Raw genomic sequence first — 22,734 nt, forward strand, 5'->3', positions numbered from 1 at the left:
TTTTTTTCTTAATTAATGGGTTGTTTGATAAATAAAAATTAAGTGCTAAAATATTAAGTATTGAATTTATATTATAATACTTAAGTGCAAAATATAATTATGCCATTTGATAATAATAAATCTTATTACACATGGAGTTGAGTTGGTGAGATATATATATTTTTTAATTTTGTTAGTTATTCACTTGATGTATTATTTTAACAAAATTACTAGTATGATTTTATTTTATTATATTACATTTTATAATTTTTTTTAAAAGGGTCCAAATTATTATTTCACTCGAGGTCTAAAAATGTCAAGAATGAACCTGAACGATAGGAAGACTCCTACTTTAGTTTTGGGTCTTACCATCGAACAACATATAAGTTGCAGGTTCAGTTTATTGTATTCATCCTTTTTGTATTTCTTCTTAGATTATGGTTTTAGATACTTCCCAAATGCTTGCGAACTGGACTACTATGCAAGTTAGATGCTTCTCATCTTAACAGGGGCAAGGATAGCCAAGGTGAGGAGGTTATTAAACCATATACGCTTACTACATTGGATTCTGATGTTGGTCATTTTGAATTAGTTATTAAGGTACTTTCCTGAAATTTCTTGCTGGTTGGAGCGAACTTTAGTGCGATATTTTCTAATTGTATGATGGAAATTTTCTTGTAAGTAGATGTATCCTCAAGGAAGGATGTCACACCATTTCAGAGAGTTGCGTGTTGGTGATTATCTTGCTGTGAAGGGTCTCAAGGTATACAGTTTCTTAAATATGAATGCATAGAGTGCTCTTGTCTATAGTGTACTCCTTTCCATTTCCTGCATGTTTCTTTGTTAACATTGCTTTTGGTGTTAGCAACAACTTTTTTTTTTAGGCGAGCTACTTATCTTGCTTTTATTGCTGTCGAAACCACTTTTTTTCTTAAAACGGGCGTCGACTTTGAAAACGAAAATGGAGTCGCCACCAATCCTTTTTTCGAGGTGTGATCGGGACACCTTAAAATATTTGATTTACTAAAATAACGATTTTGGTCTACGAAGTTTGAAAAAAATAAGTTCGGGAGTCAGGTACGCACGAGGAAGGATTAGCACCCTCGAAACGCCCAAAATTGGTACCTAGTTGATTAATGGATGTCTTATAGTCGAATGATGAAAATCCAAGATTTTTAGAAAAAATGACTCCCATTTTATTGATACTATACATTAAAAAAAACGTTTGGATAAATTTGAACGAGTGTAAAAGGCCTTCTCGCCTCGAGGCAATGAAATGTCGTACCCTGTAAGTTAGGATGCAACATTCGAATCCTCAAGAAAGAGCTAACCTTTAAAAACTTTATTGAAATTTAGCTATTTTTGAAAGATAAGAAATATTTAGCCATTTTAGTTCGACAAGAAAGTCAAAACCCCGTAAGTTAGAATATGATCCCTCGAAGTCCCAAAGACGACATGTAACTTGCCTTTAATTTTATTTAAGAACACATGCTTTTGAAAAAGGTCATTTCGAGCTAGCATAGAAATCAAAACCCCGTAAGTTAGGATCCTATTTCTCGAAACCTCAAAATGCATTATAAAACCGACTCAAAATGTATTTAATTAATATTAACATACCAATGAACTACGAATTAATCCTAAAGAAGCACCAAGTAAATTAACTTACATAAAATGTACAAGTTTAAAAAAACTAGAGAACAAATGGCTTAAAAGAATGGAAATTGAAATAATAAATTAAATGTACAACAATTTTAAATAATATATATAAGTTTGAAATAGATCCAAAATAGAGTTAAAAATAGAGTTTACATAAGCGGAAAATATATATAAAATAGGAAGAAAATCCATACAAGTGACGTAAATATATATATATATATATATATATATATATATATATATATATGAGTCTAGAGAAGTAATACATATAAAATGGAGAACTTAATATAATAATATATGCATATTAACATATTAACATATACATAAAGTTGCAGTGAACAAAAAAGAAAGAGAATTTAAACTAAGATGAGTAAAATGATTTAATAAGTAGTAGAAGTTTAAATAAATGTTATGTGAAAATAATTTTAAAATAATTAATATACAAAACAACTTGAAATAAAACTATACACAAAGTAATTCTAAAATAAAATAGTATATAGTAAAATAATAAATATATATTTGAAAAATAAATGAAAATATAAACAAATCTATAATACTAAGAATAATAGTAAAATATAATATAATGAAAATAATAACAATAGAGTAATAATAATAATAATAATAATAATAATAATAATAATAATAATAATAATAGCAAGCTATTATTAAACTTAATTAGTAAAAACTAATACAAAGGATTAAATTGTAATCAAAACATAATTAAAAAAACAAAAATAAATTGAAACAGAGGGCAAATTTGCAAAGTGCGCGTAACTTGGAGGGCCAATCGGGAATTTACCCAAACTTTTCAAACACTGCGTTTTAAAGGGATTTTAAAAAATAAAATTGAAAATAAACGGGGGAAATTCAAAAAATAAAGAAAACAAATTAAAACAACGAAACAAATCAGAAGGATCAAAAACGAAAATTTCCCATTAGGGCAAGAGCGAGCGGACCCTACTTGAGGGTTGGGTCGACGCGCGGATCCTGCCTCACCGAACGACACCGTTTTGCTTATATTATAAAAAACCAAAAAATTTCTTAAAAAACATTTCTATTTCATTCTTTTAAAAAAAAACAGAAAGGGATGTGAGTCGTCTGCTAGGGTTTTGACCCTAGCACCTTCACGCCGCCGCCGTTGTGCCAACCTTGGAACCACCGCATACGGTGCTCGAAACCAAGTAAGCGCTCTTTTCATTTTATTATCTTTTACAATATGAAATAAAGATAAAAACTGATGAAAAAAAAGATCGAAGAAGGGAAAAAAAAGAAATCACCTTCAAAATTGTTCTCTGATTCTTTGTTTTCGTATCTTTCAACATTTTCGATACAATATTCGTCTAACCCCATTTTATCAATCAGCTTTTATAGCCGAATCTTTACCAAAAAACAAAAAAAAATCTCTTTGTTATATTTCTGTTATTCTTGCTGTTTGTGGCTCGTGGTTTATTGTAGGTACGTGGAAGACGTGCGCTGTGCGGGGCTGCTGTGTATTCGAGTAGCGACGTGGGGGCGATGGGGCGGTTGCTGCGGCGCTAAGGAAAGAGAGCTGCCTAAGGTTTCTGTCGTTCTTTGAAATTTTTTGTTTTGGGCCACACTGTAATTGGGCTGGGGTTTGTAATTTAAATTTGGTATTCATTTATGGTTTTGGGCCTGGGCTAAGAATTGGGTATTACAGCTACCCCTCTTTGCTCGTTGTCTTGTAACGGGAACAAAGCAGAGACTAAAAAACCCAATTGTGCCCGGTCTTACCGAGCCTCAACTTCTTCAGTGCTTCTTTTCTTCAAGTAGCCTCGTTCTTACCCACTGCATCTTCAGGGGTATAGAATCTGGTGCTTCAATCCACTCCACTGCAATTTCAAGGAGATAAGACTTGTTGCTTCAACCTGCTCCACCGCAACTTCAGGGAGATACGGTTGGCTACCAATTTCAATCTACTCCACTACAACCTCAAGGAGATAGGATTTGTTATTTTTAATCTTTTTCGCTGTCATTTTAGGGAGATAAGACTTGATGCGATCTACTCTACTGCAACTTCAGAGAGATAAGACTGGACACGATATGCTCTACTGCAACTTCTGAGAGATAAGATCTGTGGTTTTAATCTGCTCCACTCCAACTTCAGGTAGATAGGATTGGTTTCTTCAATTTTAATGCTGGAGAGATGAGATTTGCTGCCTTTAGCTTTAATCTACTCGCTACTACGCCAGGGAAACCAGATTCGCTACCTTTAGCCTTAATCTGTTCTACTGTAACGCCAAAGAGATAGGATTCGCTGCCCACAGCTTTAATCCGCTCCACGTCAGCTATTCCAAGTCTTAACGCGAGGGAGATAAGATTCGCTGCCCTCAGCTTTAATCTGCTCTGCTGCAACGCCAGGGAAACAAGACTCGCCACCTTTAGCTTTAATATGTTTCACAGTAATGCCAAAGAGATAGGATTCGCTGCCCACAGCTTTAATCCACTCCGCTTCAGCTATTCCAAGTCTTAACGCCAGAGAGATAAGATTCACTGCCCTCAGTTTGAATCTGCTCCACTGCAACGCCCGGGAAACAAGATTCGCTATCTTTAGCTTTAATTTGTTTCACGGTAATGCCAAAGAGATAGGATTCGCTGCCCACAGCTTTAATCCACTCTACTTCAGCTATTCCAAGTCTTAACGCCAGGGAGATAAGATTCGCTACCCTTAGCTTTAATCTGCTCCGCTGCAATGCCTGGGAAACAAGATTCGCTACCTTTAGCTTTAATCTATTCCACGATAATGCCAAAGAGATAGGATTCGCTGCCGACAGCTTTAATCCGCTCCACTTCAACTATTACAAGTCTTAACGCCAGGGAGATAAGATTCGCTACCCTCAGCTTTAATCTGGTCCACTGCAGCATCCGGGAAACAAGATTCGCTACCTTTAGCTTTAATCTGTTCCAGGGTAATGCCAAAGAGATAGGATTCGCTACCCACAGCTTTAATCCGTTCCACTTCAGCTTTAATCTACTCCACTGCAATGCCAGGGAAACAAGATTTGCTACCTTTAACTTTAATCTGTTCCACTGCAATGCCAGAAAAGTAAGACTGGTGTCTTCAATCCATTCCACTGTAACTTCAGAGAGATAGGACTTGTGGTTTCACCGATCTGTTCCCTGAGGAACATGACCTGTATAATGAACCTAATTATGCCTAATGATTAGGATGTCATGATCAGAATGAATCAAATGCTCCTTACTAAACATGCATGAAAGACATTTGAATGAATGCAGAATATCATTTTTCTGAGAATGATCCCTTTTTAACACTTAGGTAGTCACTACTCAAAGTTTATTAAAGCTGTATCACTGACGCGCCACAACGTCCTCCTGCTCAATTAGCATCTCCGAAGAAACACTTAATTAGATTGCCCCCCACTGTGAACTTCAAAGCTAAATCCACTAAGACACCAAATAAAAATTATGGCTTTTTCTCAATCCTCTCCTATTGGAAATCCAGGATACAAAATGTGAAGCCCTTTGGTCTTTTACACCATTCTCAGGGTGTAATACCAAATGCCTAGGCACAAATGAAGAATTTTCTTCTCCGAGGAAACCTCTTCTTATTGCAAGGTGATCATTGCTTGTTTGTTCATTGGAACTTTGTCACCAACACAACATCTTGTCGTTTTATTCAGTCAGTGTTTGGACAACAAAATTCGAAAAGATAGTCTTACTTTAGAATTTTTCTTTTTAGACATTTTCAACTTTTGAACTTGGTGTGTTCTAAACTTTTTCCCTGTTTCAGGTCCCTATATTATTTAGAAACTTCTAGAGTAATATGCAAACTTCCCTTGTGAAAGTATTATTAGCCCATTAATCGTTATTTCAATGGAAAATGCTTGAAAAAGATTATCACAATGGACAAGATGAAATTTTATTGAAAACAAAACTCTAGATGAATAAATTATCAAGAATAAGAATAAAAGAGAAATTAATTGGAAACACGTGTCTTGAAAAAGAATGAAGTATTCCAAGACAACAAATTTAATATAAATAGTGAAAAGGCTAGGCGCCCCAGATATCGCAACTTAAACTTCTCTGTGCAAACTTTCTGAAGACCATTCTGAGTTTGACATGTGCTTAGAAGATCAACAGTACCCTGTCGATGCCCCAAGATGTTGAGTCCCCTTTCCCACTGACTCAAATATAGCAAGATCACTGGATGCCCCATTTGATCAACATTTGAGCCGCCCTTTTTCGGGTTTTCAACTCAAATCCTCTTTGGTCTCAAGGCGCCCTTTGTGGGTTTTCACCTTAGCCTCTCCATTTTTTTCCCTTTTTTTCTTTTTTTTTTAAGAAAAGTACTTCTTAACTGAATCTGAGTTTACAAGGTTTGGCAAATCTTTACCATCCATCTCACTCAAGATCAAAACTCCTCCTGAAAAGGCCTTCTTTACAACATATGGACCCTCCTAATTTGGCATCCATTTTCCTCTAAAATCCCTTTGTATAGGAAGGATCTTTTTCAACACTAGCTTCCCCTTGTGGAATTCTCTAGGACGAACCTTTTTATTGTAGGCTCGCATCACTCCCCTTGATACATCTAACCGTGCTAAATAGCCTTTAGCCTTTTTCCTTTTATTAAGTTCAACTGATCGTATCGAGATTAGACCCATTCTGCTTCATCCAATTTCAACTTAGCCAATACCCGGAGAGAAGGAATTTCAACCTCAATAGGTAAAACTGCTTCCATCCCATAAACCAGAGAGAAAGGTGTTGCCCCGGTCGAAGTCCTGACAGACGTTCTATAAGTAAAAAGGGCGAATGGTAATTTCTCATGCCAGTGTTTATAAGTCTCAGTCATCTTTCCTACAATTTTCTTGATATTTTTATTGGCTACTTCCACCGCGCCATTCATCTTTGGGCGATACGACGACGAGTTATGATGTCTGATCTTGAATTGACTGCAGACCTCCACTATCGTGCTATTGTTCAAATTCAGTGCGTTATCGGATATGATCCTCTCAGGCATTCTATATCGACATATGATCTCCTTTTTCAAGAATCTGCTAACTGCTGACTTCGTGACATTTGCATATTAAGCAGCTTCCACCCACTTGGTAAAGTAGTCAATAACCACAAAGATGAAACGATGCCCATTAGAAGCCTTCAGCAATATTGGCCCAATGATGTCCATACCCCACATGGAGAAAGGCCGTTGAGAAGTCATAACATGAAGAGGTGAAGGAGGTGCATGCATTTTATCACCATAAATCCGGCATTTATGACACTTCTTAGCATACTTAATGCAATCTCTTTCCATATTGGACCAATAGTACCCAAATCTCATGATCTACCTAGCCATTGTGAAACCATTTGAATGTGTTTCACAGATACCCTCATGGACCTCTTCTAGAATTTTTCTAGCTTCCACTGTATCCACACATCTTAACAGTATCTGATCCTTCCCCTTTTTGCACAGGATCTCCCCATCTAGGACATAGTCAATGGCTATTCTTCTCAATGCTCTCTTATCATTCTCCGTTGCCCGATCTGGGTACTCACGATTTTTCACATATTGCAGTATATTCAGGTACTAAGGATAGTCATCTTTTTCTTCTTCCTCAATACTATAGCAATGAGCCAGGGTTTAAAAAATGCTCATCTGAATAGGCTTCATGTCCTCTAACTTGTTCACTCAAATCATAGAGGCTAGAGTGGTTAATGTATCAGCCATCTGGTTTTCGTCTCGTGGGAGGTAAGAGAAAGTGATGTCATCAAACTCGTTCATCAATTCAAGAACCATCTTTTGATAACTGATCAGTTTAGGGTCTCTTGTTTCTCATTCTCCTTTGAGTTGATATATCACCAACGCGGAATCCCCATACACTTTTAGCACTTTGATTTTACGTTCAATAGTTGCACGAATGCCCATAATGCATGCTTCATATTCTGCCATATTGTTCGTACAATCAAAATCCAGTTTGCTACCAATAGGATAATGATCTCCGCTTGGAGATATTAGGACTGCCCCAATTCCGTTACCCACAGCATTTGAGGCTCCATTAAAATTTAGCTTCCATACATAATCCATTTGGGGATTTTTTTCAGTGGTTACCATATACATCAAATCCTCATTTAGAAAATCAAAGTTCAAAGGCTCATAATCCTCCAAGGCTTTGCTAGCTAAAAAGTCAGCTATTGCGCTCCCTTTCACGGCCTTCTGACTCATATACACTATGTCAAATTCAGAAAGCAAGATCTGTCATCTGGCCATCCTCCCATTCAAAGCAGTCAACTCCATCATATACTTTAAGGGGTCTAACTTTGAAATCAGCCAAGTCGTATGATACAACATATATTGCCGTAATCTCCGAATTGTCCAAACCAAGGTACAACATAACTTCTCGATAGACGAGTACCTCGTTTCACAATCAGTGAATTTCTTGCTGAGATAGTATATTGCCCTTTCTTTCCTTTCTGCTTCATCATGTTAGCCTAGCACGCACCCCATGGAATTGTCAAACACTATTAAATACAGTATTAATAGCCTATCCGGACTAGATGGTGATAGCACTGAAGTATTAGACAAATACTGTTTTATTTTGTCAAAAGCCTTCTGACATTCCTCATCCCATACACCCGGATTATGTTTCTTCAGAAGACGAAATATAGGGTTACATTTCTCAGTTAGTTGCGAAATGAACCGAGCAATGTAATTCAATCTTCCTAGAAAACCTCGTACATCTTTCTGAGTGTGTGGTGGAGGCAAATCTTGTATTGCCTTGACTTTGTCTAGGTCGACCTCAATTCCTTTTCCACTGACTATAAAACCCAGCTATTTCCCTGATCTGGCTCTAAAGGTTCATTTTGTTGGATTAAGCTTGAGCTGGAATTTTTTTAGTCTCAAAAACAATTTTTTCAGGACTTGAATATGCTCCTCTTCAGTTCTGGATTTTGCAATCATGTCATCAATATAAACCTCAATCTCCTTGTGCATCATGTCATGAAACCAGGTCACCATGGCTCTTTGATATGTTGCTCCCACATTCTTTAACCCAAAGGGCATCACTTTATAATAAAACGTCCCCCACAAAGTGATGAATGTGGTCTTTCTCATATCTTCCGAATGCATCCTTATTTGATTGCATCTAGAAAAGCTGTCAATGAAAGAAAACAGTGAATAGCCTGCCATATTATCCACCAAAGTGTCAATGTGAGGCAACGAGAAATTGTCTTTTGGACTGCCCCTGTTCAAGTCCCTGTAATCCACACACATTCGTACCTTTCCATCTTTTTTAGGGATAGGGACAATGTTGGCTACCCATTCTGAATACTTGACTTCTTGCAAGAACCCAGCATCAAATTGCTTTTTGACTTCTTCTTTTATCTTTAGCATAATATCGGACCTCATTCTTCTGAGCTTTTGCTGAACTGGCTTGCAATATTCCTTAATAGGAAGACGGTGTACCACAATATCAGTGCTTAACCCAGGCATATCCTGGTATGACCATGCGAAGACATTTTTGAATTCACAGAGTAATTCGGTGAGGTCTCGTTTTGTCTTTGCGGTAATGTCAGTTCTGATCTTTACCACTTGTCCTTCCTATAGGCTCACAATCTCCAATGATTCCTTGTGAGGTAGGATTTGCTTATCCTCTTATTCTACCATTCTCAATAAGTCCAGAGATACACCACAGTCTACGTCATCTTCAAAATCATGCGATCCTTCTAAACACCTGTCTTGCTCAAAAGGTGATTCTGAGTTGAAGTAGCGTCACTCATATCATTGATATCCGAGGACCTATGATAGGTGCCAAAGAATATACAGAGAATGTATGAATTTATGAATAATTATTTGCACAATATGATTATGAATGAAATGAAAAAAATGATGTGAAAAAAGAATGAAAGAATAATTACTTGCAAAGAATGAAAGACTACTGGCTCGAAAATGAATGCAAAAATGTATTTATTAGAATCATAACGTTCAACATGTGCATATTCCATAAAGCAATTCCTATTTTTAAGTTAAAAACAACTAGAATGTTCTGAACTTACTCTGAACAAGCTCTAAAAACTATAGGGATCACTTCCGCATTCCAATTGTTTAGCTCGCTCTGAGGTTCATAAGGGCGAATATCTAGCAAGGTCCCTTCTTCAATTGTGTCTATGGCATTGATATGAACATCTCCCAGGATTTCTTCAATACTTTCGTCTTTAAGTATTCTTTGCTCAAGATAAATGAACCCCTTGATACAAAGGTCTTGGATAAGTGAAGAAAAGCCATAGGCTCCCACTTAACTTCATTTCCACTTAGGCGTGCCCTTCTTCTCTCCCTTCTCTTTTCTATTTCCTTTCTCTTTTGTTTTATGTCTGGTCTATAGCCTAGGCCAAAACGATCAAACTTATCTTTCAGCACTGGTGCATCAACTCCTCCTTGCAGATGTCTTCCCAATCCTTTTCCCGGTACAACTCCTCTTCCCACCATCAATTGAAGACTAATTTTTCTAGTCTTGAATATCTTTGGCACTGGGATTCTATTCCCCTTAGCAATAAACGTTGCATTCACGAACCCTAAGGACCGAAAAGAACATTCCACTACCTCATCATCGGTCTCCACGTATGGTGCATCACTAGTTATTGATGTGATAATACCCTCTTCGGCATTTATTGTCACCAATAGTCTTTTTGACACTAACTTCAACTTTTGATGCAGTGATGAAGGCACATCCCCTGCCGAGTGTATCCAAGGTCTCCCCAACAAATAATTATAGGAAGGCTTGATATCCATTACAATGAAGTCCACCTCGTAAGTATTTAGGCCAATCAGCAATGGTATCTCAATTCTTCCCATAACCCTCCTTTTTGTTCCATCAAATGCCCTTACCACATTCTGACACGTTTTCATATGTGAACTATGCACAGGTAGTCTATTAAGAGTGGATAAGGGCAATACATTCAATATGGATCCATTATCAATCAACACTCCCGGCAACATGTACCATTTGCACCGAGTAGTAATGTACAGAGCTTTAGTGGACCCCATACCTCTAGATGGTATTTCATCATCATTGAAGAAGATAAAATTATCGGCGCTTATATTGTTGACCAACCGATCCAATTTGTTGACAGAAATATCATTAGCCATATATTTTTCGTTCAACACCTTCATCAACACATTTCGATGTACCTCTGAACTCATGAGCAAAGCTAACACAAATATGTCAGCTGGTTGTTTATGCAGCTACTCTACGACATTGTACTCACCGTGCTTCAAAAATTTCAAGAAGTCAGCGGCTTCTTCTTCCTTTATTAGCTCATTAATCAATGGCTTAGATTCAACTGCCTTCTCCTTCTTTTACTCTGCTGTCAAAATTTTTCCTTCCACCGATTCTGCTCGGGCATTTATCAAATCGTAGTGCTTCCCACTACTCGTATAAGAACCTGTCTCTTGGTTTTCTTTTGTAATACTGACCGAAGCTTCCTCTCCTGGGATTGTTATATTGCACCCATAATTCCAGGAGATCTTTTTGCTATCCCTATATGAGAAATTTGCTAGTTTTTGAATTACAATCTTCAGTGTCATCTGTCCCCTAACCTCGTTAACCTTAGGGCATGAGATAATAATCACAGGATGATCTACTTTCGGAATCCTCATCATTGATTCTGACGTGCATATACTTCCTTTTTCCTCCGCTTCTTCATAAAACTCTACTTCTTTACTATCCATCATGCTTTGGACCAACACTCTGAATTCTTCACATCTTTGAATTTTGTGTCCCACATCATGATAGAACTCACAATAATTTTTGGTCTCACAACTTTCCTCTGAATCCGAGATGATTAGTTCTCTTCTTGCCATTTCTTCCCAAACCCATTTCAAAGGGGTTTTCACTTCAGCAATACTTTCTTTGACCCTTCTCCCCATATTTTCACTCATCATGTTTACCCCACTATCAGTATGATTGGGTAACGGATTTCCTGTACCAGATGTATCATCTACCTTGACAACACCCATATTGATGAGCCTTTCAACAAGCTTTTTAAAAGTAGTACAATTTTCTATGGAATGCCCCGTAGTTCCTGCATGGTAATCGCTTTGTGTATTCGCATCATACCATTTGGGATACGGAGGTTGTAAAGGGGTCAAGTAAAAAGGGGTAACAACGTGTGCATTGAATAAATTGTGATACAAATCCTTATATGACATTGAAATTGGTGTGAAATGGGGCCTCTCAGTACTTGGCCTCACACCAGATTCCTGTTTTGATGAACCCTGTTGATTAGCCACTACCTTTCTTGGCTGATTCACCGTAATTGATTTTTTGTATGTATTCACGTTTTTCACCTCATTTTCTTTTTTCTTTGAGGCTTGCCTTCTGTTATTCTCTCCAACATTAATCTTCTCGCTCCTTATAGCACTTTCAATCATCTCACCACTCATGACTATGTCAGAAAAGCTTTTTGTGGTACTTCCTAACATGTGTGTAATGAATGGGGATTTCAGCGTATTTATAAAGAGCATTGTCATTTCTCTTTTAAGGAGCGGTGGCTGGACCTGAACTGCAACCCCCCTCCATCTCTGTGCGTACTGCCTGAAACTTTCGTTCGACTTCTTCTCCATGTTTTGCAAGGTAATTCTATCAGGAACCATTTTTGCCACATGACTGTACTGCTTCATAAAAGCCTGTGCCAAATCCCTCCAAGAACTAATCCTAGCACGGCTCAATTGATTATGCCCCTATGAGGCTATCTTGGAAGCAATGTATTAATAATTGGTCGTTGTTGACATACCCAGTCATTCGCCTACAAAACATGGTGATGTGGGCTTCAGGGCAACTGGTTCTATTATAATTCTCGAATTATGGTATTTTGAACTTGTAAGGGAGCACCAAATCTGGAACCAAACTCAGATCCTTAGCATCCATCCTGTGATATCTCTCAGTGCTCTCTATTGCCTTGAATTTCTCTTCAACCCACTTCCACCTTTCCTCTAATTACTTTGGTAATTCTTCTTTCATTTTTTCTTTTTCGACCGCCTCATCAAAATTGGATAACAGGATTGACAGGATTATTCTCAAGGCTAAAGTCTGATTCGACTTGAAAATTTATTAACCTCGAAGCGTCGGTCTGAAACTGCTGAGGCCTAATTGTGACAGAAGATTTGCGCGGGTATACTTCAGCCTGGGTCTGCACATGTGGAGGAGTAAATCCTGGAGGATAGAGAGGTCCATCATTACCTTCCTCTTCAACATCGGCCATAAGGCTTTTCCCTTTATCCTTTCTTTCAGCCAACAACTGCGTTAACCGAGTCATCATATTTCCTTGAGATTCCATTATCTTGTCCATCATATTCTACTGAATCTTCTCGAGCTACTCTTGCATTTACTGCTAAAGTTGATCTTGTATTTCTTTTTAGAATTGTTCGAGCCTTTCCAATCTTTGGTCCATATTTTTTGATTTTGCCCGTGTACCGTAACGGTGTTTGGTTGGCTGGTTGGCTTCCAGGTTAACTGAGGAATGATTTTGATCAATTGGAACCTTTTAATAGTTTTTAATGCATATGATGCAATGTATGAAAATGAATGCAAAAAAACGTCAATTCTGATTCAATTACGTTTAGAAAACTTTAATAGAAAATAAATCTCTTTACATAAAATGGACTACAAATAAGGCTTTGTCCTAATACTCAAGACATTAATCCTTTTAAGAAACGACGCCAACTCTTGTCCTTGGTCTGACTCCAATTCATACTTCACGCTCAACGTATTAGCCTGTACTGCTAAAGTCTGCAAGTGATCTGCTACCTCTCGAATCTGAGTTACAGCTTCTCCCATAACATGATCCCTGTTTCTAACTTGATCTTGAAAGTAGTGAAGTTGCTCATTCTGACGACCTTCATTTGCTTCCAGATACTCAATCCAGACCTCACAATTTCGCAATGTTGTTTCTAACTTTTCTATTATGTTCTTCATCTCTTCAATCTTGCTTAGACTCGCTTTCAACTCTATTACAGAATTTCGACTTCTATATTGACGAATAGACCCTTCTAACTCAACCATTCTGTCTTTTAGTTTGCCTTTTTCCTTTTGGCTCTCTGACAAGCTCTTTTCTAATGCTTCATTTCGTGCTTGAACCTCTTGGAATTTTCTTTCCTATCTGTCTGACTTGTTTCTGCCTGACTTGTTTCTTTCTTCTCGAATCTCTTCACGCCACTGCTCTGAAGTTTTTCCAAGCCCAGTAATTCTCATTGACAGACGCAGCTTCTTGTAATCCGTCTTCAAGCTATCTAGATCTTCTTCGGCCTTATTTTTCACCTTCTTTAATTTCTCGGTCTTAAGTTTCTGAACGTCTACATCCAGTCTCAAATTCATCTTTTCCTCTTCCATTTACTCTACCTTATTTTCTAATTCTGCATTTTTCTTTCAAAATCTTGCTTTATAATCTCCAACTCAGAAGGGACAACCCGCAAATGTTCCTCTATCGACTGACTATTTTCTGAACTTGGCCCAGGAACGTTATTATTGATCCTTTTAACCCATCATTCATTATACTCGGGAGTTGTCATTGGACCCACAGCTAATCTCTTCATTCGGTGAGTCCGATTCCATGCATTGGACATCTCACGAACTTTCTTTTTGTAACCATCACGCTTATATGAGAATTCACACTTGGCTAGTCCCTGAGTTGCAGATACAAATTACCTTGACCTATATTGCCTGAGCACTAGCAATGGTGTATAACCAACAGCTCCCCAAATTCCAAGCAGAGGAACCTAGTCAAAATCTCCACACCGATACAAGATCTCATCCAGAAGCAACCACGGAGCTCTCCACTTGACGTCTTCCTCTTACAGGTTCTGAAGAATGGCCATCTATTTCTTCTCTGAGAGATCATCCCTCCTTGGTGTAGCAACTATCTCCTTCAATGGAGAATAATTTTCAGAAAAGACCCGATATGAAACCTTATCAACCTTCCAAAAGTGACTGTGGAACCATGCAAGTAGGAGCTGCATACATCCAATAAATCTACCATCACTCGCTTTTCGGCATGCATTCAGTGACCTGAAAGTTTTTGCCAAAATCACTAGGACTGGTGTAACTCTTTTATCAATTCGATCAAATAAGTCAGTGACCGCTTCGTCAACGTGTCCCAAAGCCTTAGGGAAGACAAACAAACCATATATACTCAAAGCAAAGACATCTACCCTCTTCTTCGTATCTGGGTGTGCTAGCATAAGGTCATTCAAATTCTTCTAATGAATACACTTGCTATCCCCCTTTTGCTTGATCCGAGCTGTAACTCACTGCTCACTCATCCCAGTTATATTCATTAGCTTCTTCGAAAAGGTCGGTACATTTACAGCTTTCGAGTAGACTCTGTCCACTTGAATCTTCGAGCACCGAAGTAAAGCCACATATTCCTCTACTGTAGGTACCAAATCGACCTCCCCAAACATGAAGCAACCGTAGACAGGGTTCCAAAACTGGGAGAGAGCCCAAAACAGACACTTGTCTACTTTCATATCAAGCAAATAAGGCAGATCCCCATAATTAGCATAGAATAACTGTCTAACATCATTATTCCACTAATCCCAAATTTCCTTCAACTCTTGCAAGTTGTTCTAAGTTACGCTAATACGGGTGAAGTCTCATAATTTCGATACATATCCCTCAGACAAGATATCACCTTTTCCGTGTTGTGTTATCTCAGACCAAGTTCGAACAGCCGCATTATCCTCCACTTTATCAAAAAAACCCCTTTTTTATGATAAACTTTCTATCTAGCAACCGAATACAAACCAACGCCTTTTTATAATGAAATGACATGTAATTGTAATGCCATGAAATCAGAGTAAAACACAAAAAGTCAGTATCAATTTAATACAATACAACCATGTAATAGTAAAAACTCCTAATCAGGTATCTACTAAGGTTAAGAGTAATTCTACCTAGGGTGAGTTCCTAAGGTTCACTATATGTGGTTTGGGTTCTAGAGCACAGGTACCTGAACCAGTAGATTCCTCGATCCTCACCCATTATAGGCTCATATGGACCAAGTTCGGTTCAGGAGAATACATTTCCCTATGACTATACGGAGATGGAGATCTCACGAAGGCATAGGAACAGATGTATCCCGAAAGCAATCCATTATCCTATACGGAGGTGAAAACCTCACGAAGGACTAGTTTCTCACTCCCACTTAGGGGGTAAAATTGTCCATGAAATGTAAAATGCAAATAAACTAACAGACTTAAACCAATTAAGCAATCATATCATGATGAAAACCAATGAATGCAAAAGGGAAATTGTGATTTAAAACCAATTTTAATTTTTCGACAAAATGACAAAAATTAATCAATTTATGGCTCGACTCTCTTTAAGGAGTCCCTAATGGAGTCGCCAAGCTGTCGAAACCACTTTTTTTAAAACGGCCGTTGACTTTGAAAACGAAATGAAGTCACCACCAATACTTTTTTCGAGGTGTGATCGGGACACCTTAAAATATTTGATTTACTAAAATAACGATTTTGGTCTACGAAGTTTGAAAAAAATAAGTTCAGGAGTCAGGTACGCACGAGGAAGGATTAGCACCCTCGAAACGCCCAAAATTGGTACCTAGTTGATTAATGGATGTCTTATAGTCGAATGATGAAAATCCAAGATTTTTAGAAAAAATGACTCCCATTTTATTGATACTATACATTAAAAAAAACGTTTGGATAAATTTGAACGAGTGTAAAAGGCCTTCTCGCCTCGAGGCAGTGAAATGTCGTACCCTGTAAGTTAGGATGCAACATTCGAATCCTCAAGAATGAGCTAACCTTTAAAAACTTTATTGAAATTTAGCGATTTTTGAAAGATAAGAAATATTTAGCCATTTTAGTTCGATGAGAAAGTCAAAACCCCGTAAGTTAGAGTATGATCCCTCGAAGTCCCAAAGGCGACATGTAACTTGCCTTTAATTGTATTTAAAAACACATGCTTTTGAAAAAGGTCATTTCGAGCTAGCATGGAAATCAATACCCCGTAAGTTAGGATCCTATTTCCCGAAACCTCGAAATGCATTATAAAGCCGACTCAAAATGTATTTAATTGATATTAACATACCAATGAACTAAGAATTAATCCTAAAGAAGTACCAAGTAAATTAACATACACAAAATGTACAAGTTTAAAAAAACTAGAGAACAAATTGCTTAAAAGAATGGAAATTGAAATAATAAATTAAACGTACAACAATTTTAAATAATATATATAAGTTTGAAATAGATCCAAAATAGAGTTAAAAATAGAGTTTACATAAGCGGAATATATATAAAATAGGAAGAAAATCCATACAAGTGAATTTACCCAAAGTGCGCGTAACCTGGAGGGCCAATCGGGAATTTACCCAAACCTTTCAAACACTGCGTTTTAAAGGGATTTAAAAAAAGAAAATTGTAAATAAACGGTGGGAATTCAGAAAATAAAGAAAACAAATTAAAATAACGAAACAAATCAGAAGGATCAAAAACGAAAATTTCCTATTTAGGGCAAGAGCGCGCGGACCCTGCTTGAGGGTCGGGTCGACGTGCGGATCCTGCCTCACTGAACGGCAGCTTTTTGCTTATATTATTAAAAACCAAAAAATTTCTTAAAAAAAATTCTATTTCATTCTTTTTTTAAAAAAAACAGAAAGGGATATGAGTCGTCTGCTAGGGTTTCGACCCTAGCACCTTCATGCCGCCGCCGTTGTGCCAATCGTGGAACCACTGCATACGACACTCGAAACCAAGTAAGCGCTCTTTTCATTTTATTATCTTTTAAAATATGAAATAAAGATAAAAACCGATGAAAAAAGAAAAGATCGAAGAAGGGGAAAAAAAACAAATCACCTTCAAAATTGTTCCTTGATTCTTTGTTTTCGTATCTTTCAATATTTTCGATACAATATTCGTCTTACCCCATTTTATCAATCGGCTTTTATAGCCGAATCTTTACCAAAAAAGAAAAAAAATCTCTTCGCTATATTTCTGTTATTCTTGCTGTTTGTGGCTCGTGGTTTATTGCAGGTACGTGAAAGACGTGCGTTGTGCGGGGCTATTGTGCGTTCGAGCAGCGAAGTGGGGGCGATGGGGCAGTTGCTGCGGCGTTAAAGAAAGAAAGCTTCCTAGGGTTTCTGCTGTTCTTTGAAAATTTTTGTTTTGGGCCACACTGTAATTGGGCTGGGGTTTGTAATTTAAATTTGGTATTCATTTATAGTTTTGGACTCGGGCTAAGAATTGAGTATTACAATTGCAACCTGAAATATTAGATTTTCTCCATAAATTACAACCTTACCATTGCAATGCATTTCGTATAGAATACAAACACATCATGTTTGTTTAAACGCTTTCCTTGTATTATTGAAGGTTTGCTGCCTAGGGCTTTTTTTTGCCTTGTCTGAATTTTGTTCAACTTGAGAATTGACCTTTGGTTATAATTTTCTTAATGTCGTTCCATTAATTGTTTCTACACGGGGCGGTTCAGGTATAAACCTGGTCAAGTTAGAGCATTTGGGATGATTGCGGGAGGCTCTGGCATTACGCTAATGTTCCATGTTGACACCATTTTTTTGAATGAAACAGTGTAAACTTGGATTTTAAAAATGAAAACGAAAACGGGTGTCGCCACCAATCCTTTTTGATGAGGTGTGATCAGATCACCTTGAAAAGTGGTTATTTTTAATAAACAATTTGATTTTATCAAAACAACGATTTTGGTTTACGAAATTTAGAAAACGAGTTCGAGAGTCAGTTACGCACGAGGAAGGGTTAGCACCCTCAATACGCCCAAAATTAGTACGTTAGTTGATTATTTAATGTCTTTATGTCGAAAGCTGAAAGTTTGAAAAGATTTAAAATACGATCTTCTTTTATTAATGTTGATTTTAAAATGCTTTAATTAAATCAAAAATGGAAAATGCCTCCTTATCTCAAAGTAACAAGATGTCACACCCAGTAAGTTAGGACTCGACATCTCATATTTTGAGAGTGAGTTTGCATTTCACTTCTTATTTAAACCTTATTTATTTAATTTTAAAAAGATATTCGATTACTTAGAATCAACGAGAAAAATCGAAGCCCAATAAGTTAGGGCACGATTTCTCGAATTTTCTAGATATAGAATATTACATTTATTTTTAGAATTTTATGTGTTTGGAAATTTAAAAGGATATTTTTCTACTTAGGTTTAACGAGAAAATCGAGACCCAGTAAGTTAGGGTACAATTTCTCGAATTTCCAAAATGCAAAATATTGCCTTATTTAGCAAAATTCCATTTTGAATAATAGCGGGTAATCTATTTGAAGGTAAGCATTTATTTTGTTTGGAATAAAATAAAGTAACCTAAGTTGGATAACTATGTCGGAGTTTATTTTACAATATGATGGCGTGAAATAGCAATATAATAATAAACATGGAATAATGATACATGGATAATTACACAAATGTATGACAATAATATGAAAATACGAGTAAACTAATTATGGTACACACAATGACAATACACACTCAACATACATTATTTGAATACTAGTATTAATAATTAAAGACGAATGAATTAAATAACATATATAACAATTTCAAAATGAGTGGTATAGAACAAATTAAAATAAATAAAATGTAGAACAATTTTAAAATAATAATAAACAAGTTTTAAATAAATATTGTAAAAAGGGAAATTTGAGAATCAACTATATACAAAATAATTCAAAATATTATATATGAAAAATTTTAAAATGAATAATGCATATGTACATGCAAAAATCGTGAAATAAGGACAAATAATCTTAAAATGGATAATAAATAAAACATTTAAAGGAAAAAAATAGAGTAAAAAAGGTATAAAACAATTTCAAAATAATTAACATATATATATAATATATAACATATTTCATCATGAGATAAAATAATGTATAAAGCACTTAATTTATAAAAACTTGAAATAAATAAAATAAAGCAGTTTGAAATGAACAATATAAAGAATATCAAAATAAATAGCATGAGAAACAATTTAAATTACATAGTACATATAAATTTAAGATGGATAGTGCACACACATATATTTGAAATAAATAAAATATAAAATTTGAGATAAATACTAATTGATCTAAAACAATTTGAAATAAAATAATGCATAAACGCAAATCCTAAATAATAAAAGAAAAAGTTTTAAAGAATATATATAAAAAAAATGGAGCTAAAAGGTAAAGGGCATGATTGGAATCAGAATAAAATTGAGGGGCATAATTAAAAAATTCAAAAAAACGGAGCGAGGGACCGAAATGAAATGTGCTGAGGACATGAGGGACTGACTGTGCATATTCCCCATCCCTTATGCGCATTGTTCTTGCGCTGGACTGGATTGGAACAGGCGCAAAATTCTATGGCCGAAATTTAGTAAAATAAAAGGCTACATTGAAGGTGCCGCAGAATTGGAGGGACCAAAGGCGCGAATTACCCGTTAGGGCAAGAATGCGCAGGTCTCCCCTTCAAACGGCGCCGTATTATGCCTGATATAAAAACTAAAAGACCACCAAAAAGTAGTTTAACATCATTTAAAAAAAAACAGAGAGAGTCCCCATGGCCTCTTTCTCACGCAGTCCCCTCTTCCGGCCTGGGGTTCCTTCGGCGATCGGCTATGCCGCCGTCGACTAGCGACCGACGACACAAAGAGATGGGCTTTTCAGCCCCGTTTAGAAACGCTCGAAGGCCAGGCCTTCCTGACCTGAAGGCCGAAGAAAAGGGAACCCGTGCGCCCCTTTTGACCCGAATCCGATGATAAGAAAGAGATCTCCGGCGGCGGCCTGCGGGGCGATTCCAGGTACGATTTCTTTCCTTTTCTTATCCTTTTATTATTTATTAAACTGATTTTTAAAAGATTTGGACAAATAAATAAAATATAAAATGAAAAGAAACGGAAAACAGAGAGAAAAAAAAAGATCGTTCAACCTTTTCGAATCTTTGTTCTGTTTTCGATTAACTGGTGCGCGTAAAAAAATACAAGGATCTGATCTAGGCCTTTATAGCCGATTTGAACAACTCTCTATTCTACTATTTTTGTTTGTTTCTGTTGTCTGCTTGTGCTTGGCTTCTTGGTTGTTGCGTGTTCACCTTTCCTTGCAGGTAGCAGTGGTAGAGGCGGCCGAGGTGTCAGACGCAGTGGCAGAGGCGTGCGTTGGAGGTGTGGCAGACGAGGAGGCCACGCATGGAAGCTTGCGGCGCTAGGGGACTTGAGGTTTGGCTGAAAATTTTTAAGTCTTGTGGGCTATTGGGCTGTTATTAGTTTTGGGCTTTTAGATTGGGTCTATTTTTGTTAGACTGTAATTTTTAATATTTGGGCCTGATAAAAAATGGGCTCTTACATTCCAAGTATGTCAATCATTTGTCAACTAGTTCTTTTAATGTATTTGGTCCTATCAATGACATGTTGCCTTGCCACATGTTTTTATTTTTAGCCTGTTGCAAAATTTTAAATATTTGTATAACATGTCTCCGATATTTGTTTTCTGGTTTTGGTTTGTGATTAGTTAGCCAGAGTCATGTTGGAGAACCCAAAAGACATGACAAACGTACACCTTATTTATGCCAATGTTCCATATGAGGACATTCTTTTGAAGGTATTTTACTTTCTACTTTGTTTTTTTATCTTTCAACGACTCAATTGGTTCGAAGTAACAAACCCCGGACAGGCTTCTTCTGTCTTCCATTATGGAGAATAGAATAGCTCGTCTCTACGAGCAATGCTGAGCTATATTGGGCCCTGAATGGAATTGTGTACTAGGCCTGACCCTTTTTTATGGTGTAGTAGGGTCCGAGCATATGATTGGCCCAAACCCTTGCTTATGTCCTACTTTTTTTTTTTTTTTTTCTGATGTCTCCAAGGTGTGACCCCTGGTCTCTGGAACTAAGAGTCCCAACACTCTACCAACAGATCACATGCCTGTTGGTGCTTATATCTTACCCCGGGCAGGGCCTTTAGGGTCACCTCGTAGGACTTGGAATGACTCGAACTTTTAATTTATAAAATAATAAAAAACATCATGGAGGATTTTATAATTTTCATTCCATGTTATCATTATTATAGACCACATTCCAAGTTTCCTTGAATAGATTTATTTATTTTTGAATGTTGTACATTCAATTTGCAATGATTATTATGGCTGCTGTGAATGTACACACTGAGGATGAAATACGGGCATGGGTGGTTAGTGACTAGTTCACAAGAGTTAGAAAATGGATCAAGAAGTGAAATTCAAGTGGTTTATTTGCAGGAAGAGTTGGATAGCCTTGTTGCCAAGTACCCTGGTCGCTTCAAAGTCTACTACGTTTTGAACCAGGTTTGTTGCCTTTCTCATGTGGCTATCTCCTAACATGTTTTCTTTCATTCTTTATCTGGCTCAGATTTCTGTAAATCTCGTAGGAGCAGAGAAGGTTTATCGGAATATGAAGTCCCGATCTATTTTCTCCCCTTTTTCATGCATAGCCGCAATGCAAGTACAAATATGACAGATAATACTGATAAGCTTTTCTCGGAATGAAGGATAGTAAATGCCAGAAAACTTTTCTGCTTTGACTAGAACACAAGAATTATTTTTTAAAGTATAAAAAATCTTCATACGTAGAAAGGACAGGCATAGTGGCTGTTACACGGGCTTGGGATGAGATTCGGATATGAGTATGTGTCTGATTTAGCTATGGTCTCAAGTTTTTCAATGTATTTGGATGCCCAATCATGTTTCAGATACGGGTACTTAAAAAACAAAAGGGGGGAGAACATGACATAGTGGAGCCTGTTAGAAAAGCATATGGCTTTTGAAATTTCTATCTATGATACTCCTTTCTCACTCCATTTAGCTGAACAGATACCATTTCCTCTGATTTGGTAATGCAAATGGTATGTGATTTGACAATCTTAATATAAGTATCACTTTAGACTAATTAATGGTATTCTTACATGATTCACTGAGCTGTTCTGATATGTGATGTAACTTTCATGTGCATTCCATATATAAATATTTTATATTCTTGCATCTCTTTCAATGTGTATGCAATCTTGAAGTTGATCGGCTGCGGCTAGTTTCTTTTTACATACTGAACGTTAACTCTA

General features: G+C 36.8%; 1 protein-coding gene across 1 annotated transcript; it reads left to right on the top strand.

The window, feature by feature from the left end:
• The first annotated feature begins 292 nt into the window (after window positions 1–292).
• Window positions 293–22,589, top strand: LOC105804384 (NADH--cytochrome b5 reductase 1). The gene is made up of 7 exons (XM_052623595.1): window positions 293–372; window positions 489–579; window positions 665–741; window positions 18,102–18,183; window positions 21,155–21,244; window positions 21,899–21,964; window positions 22,048–22,589. The coding sequence occupies exons 1-7, from the start codon at window positions 293–295 to the stop codon at window positions 22,072–22,074; spliced, it is 513 nt and encodes a 170-aa protein (XP_052479555.1). The 3' UTR covers window positions 22,075–22,589.
• Window positions 22,590–22,734: the final 145 nt, after the last annotated feature.

The sequence above is a fragment of the Gossypium raimondii genome, chromosome 11 (genome assembly GCF_025698545.1).
Source record: "Gossypium raimondii isolate GPD5lz chromosome 11, ASM2569854v1, whole genome shotgun sequence".
Classification (NCBI taxonomy): Eukaryota; Viridiplantae; Streptophyta; class Magnoliopsida; order Malvales; family Malvaceae; genus Gossypium; species Gossypium raimondii.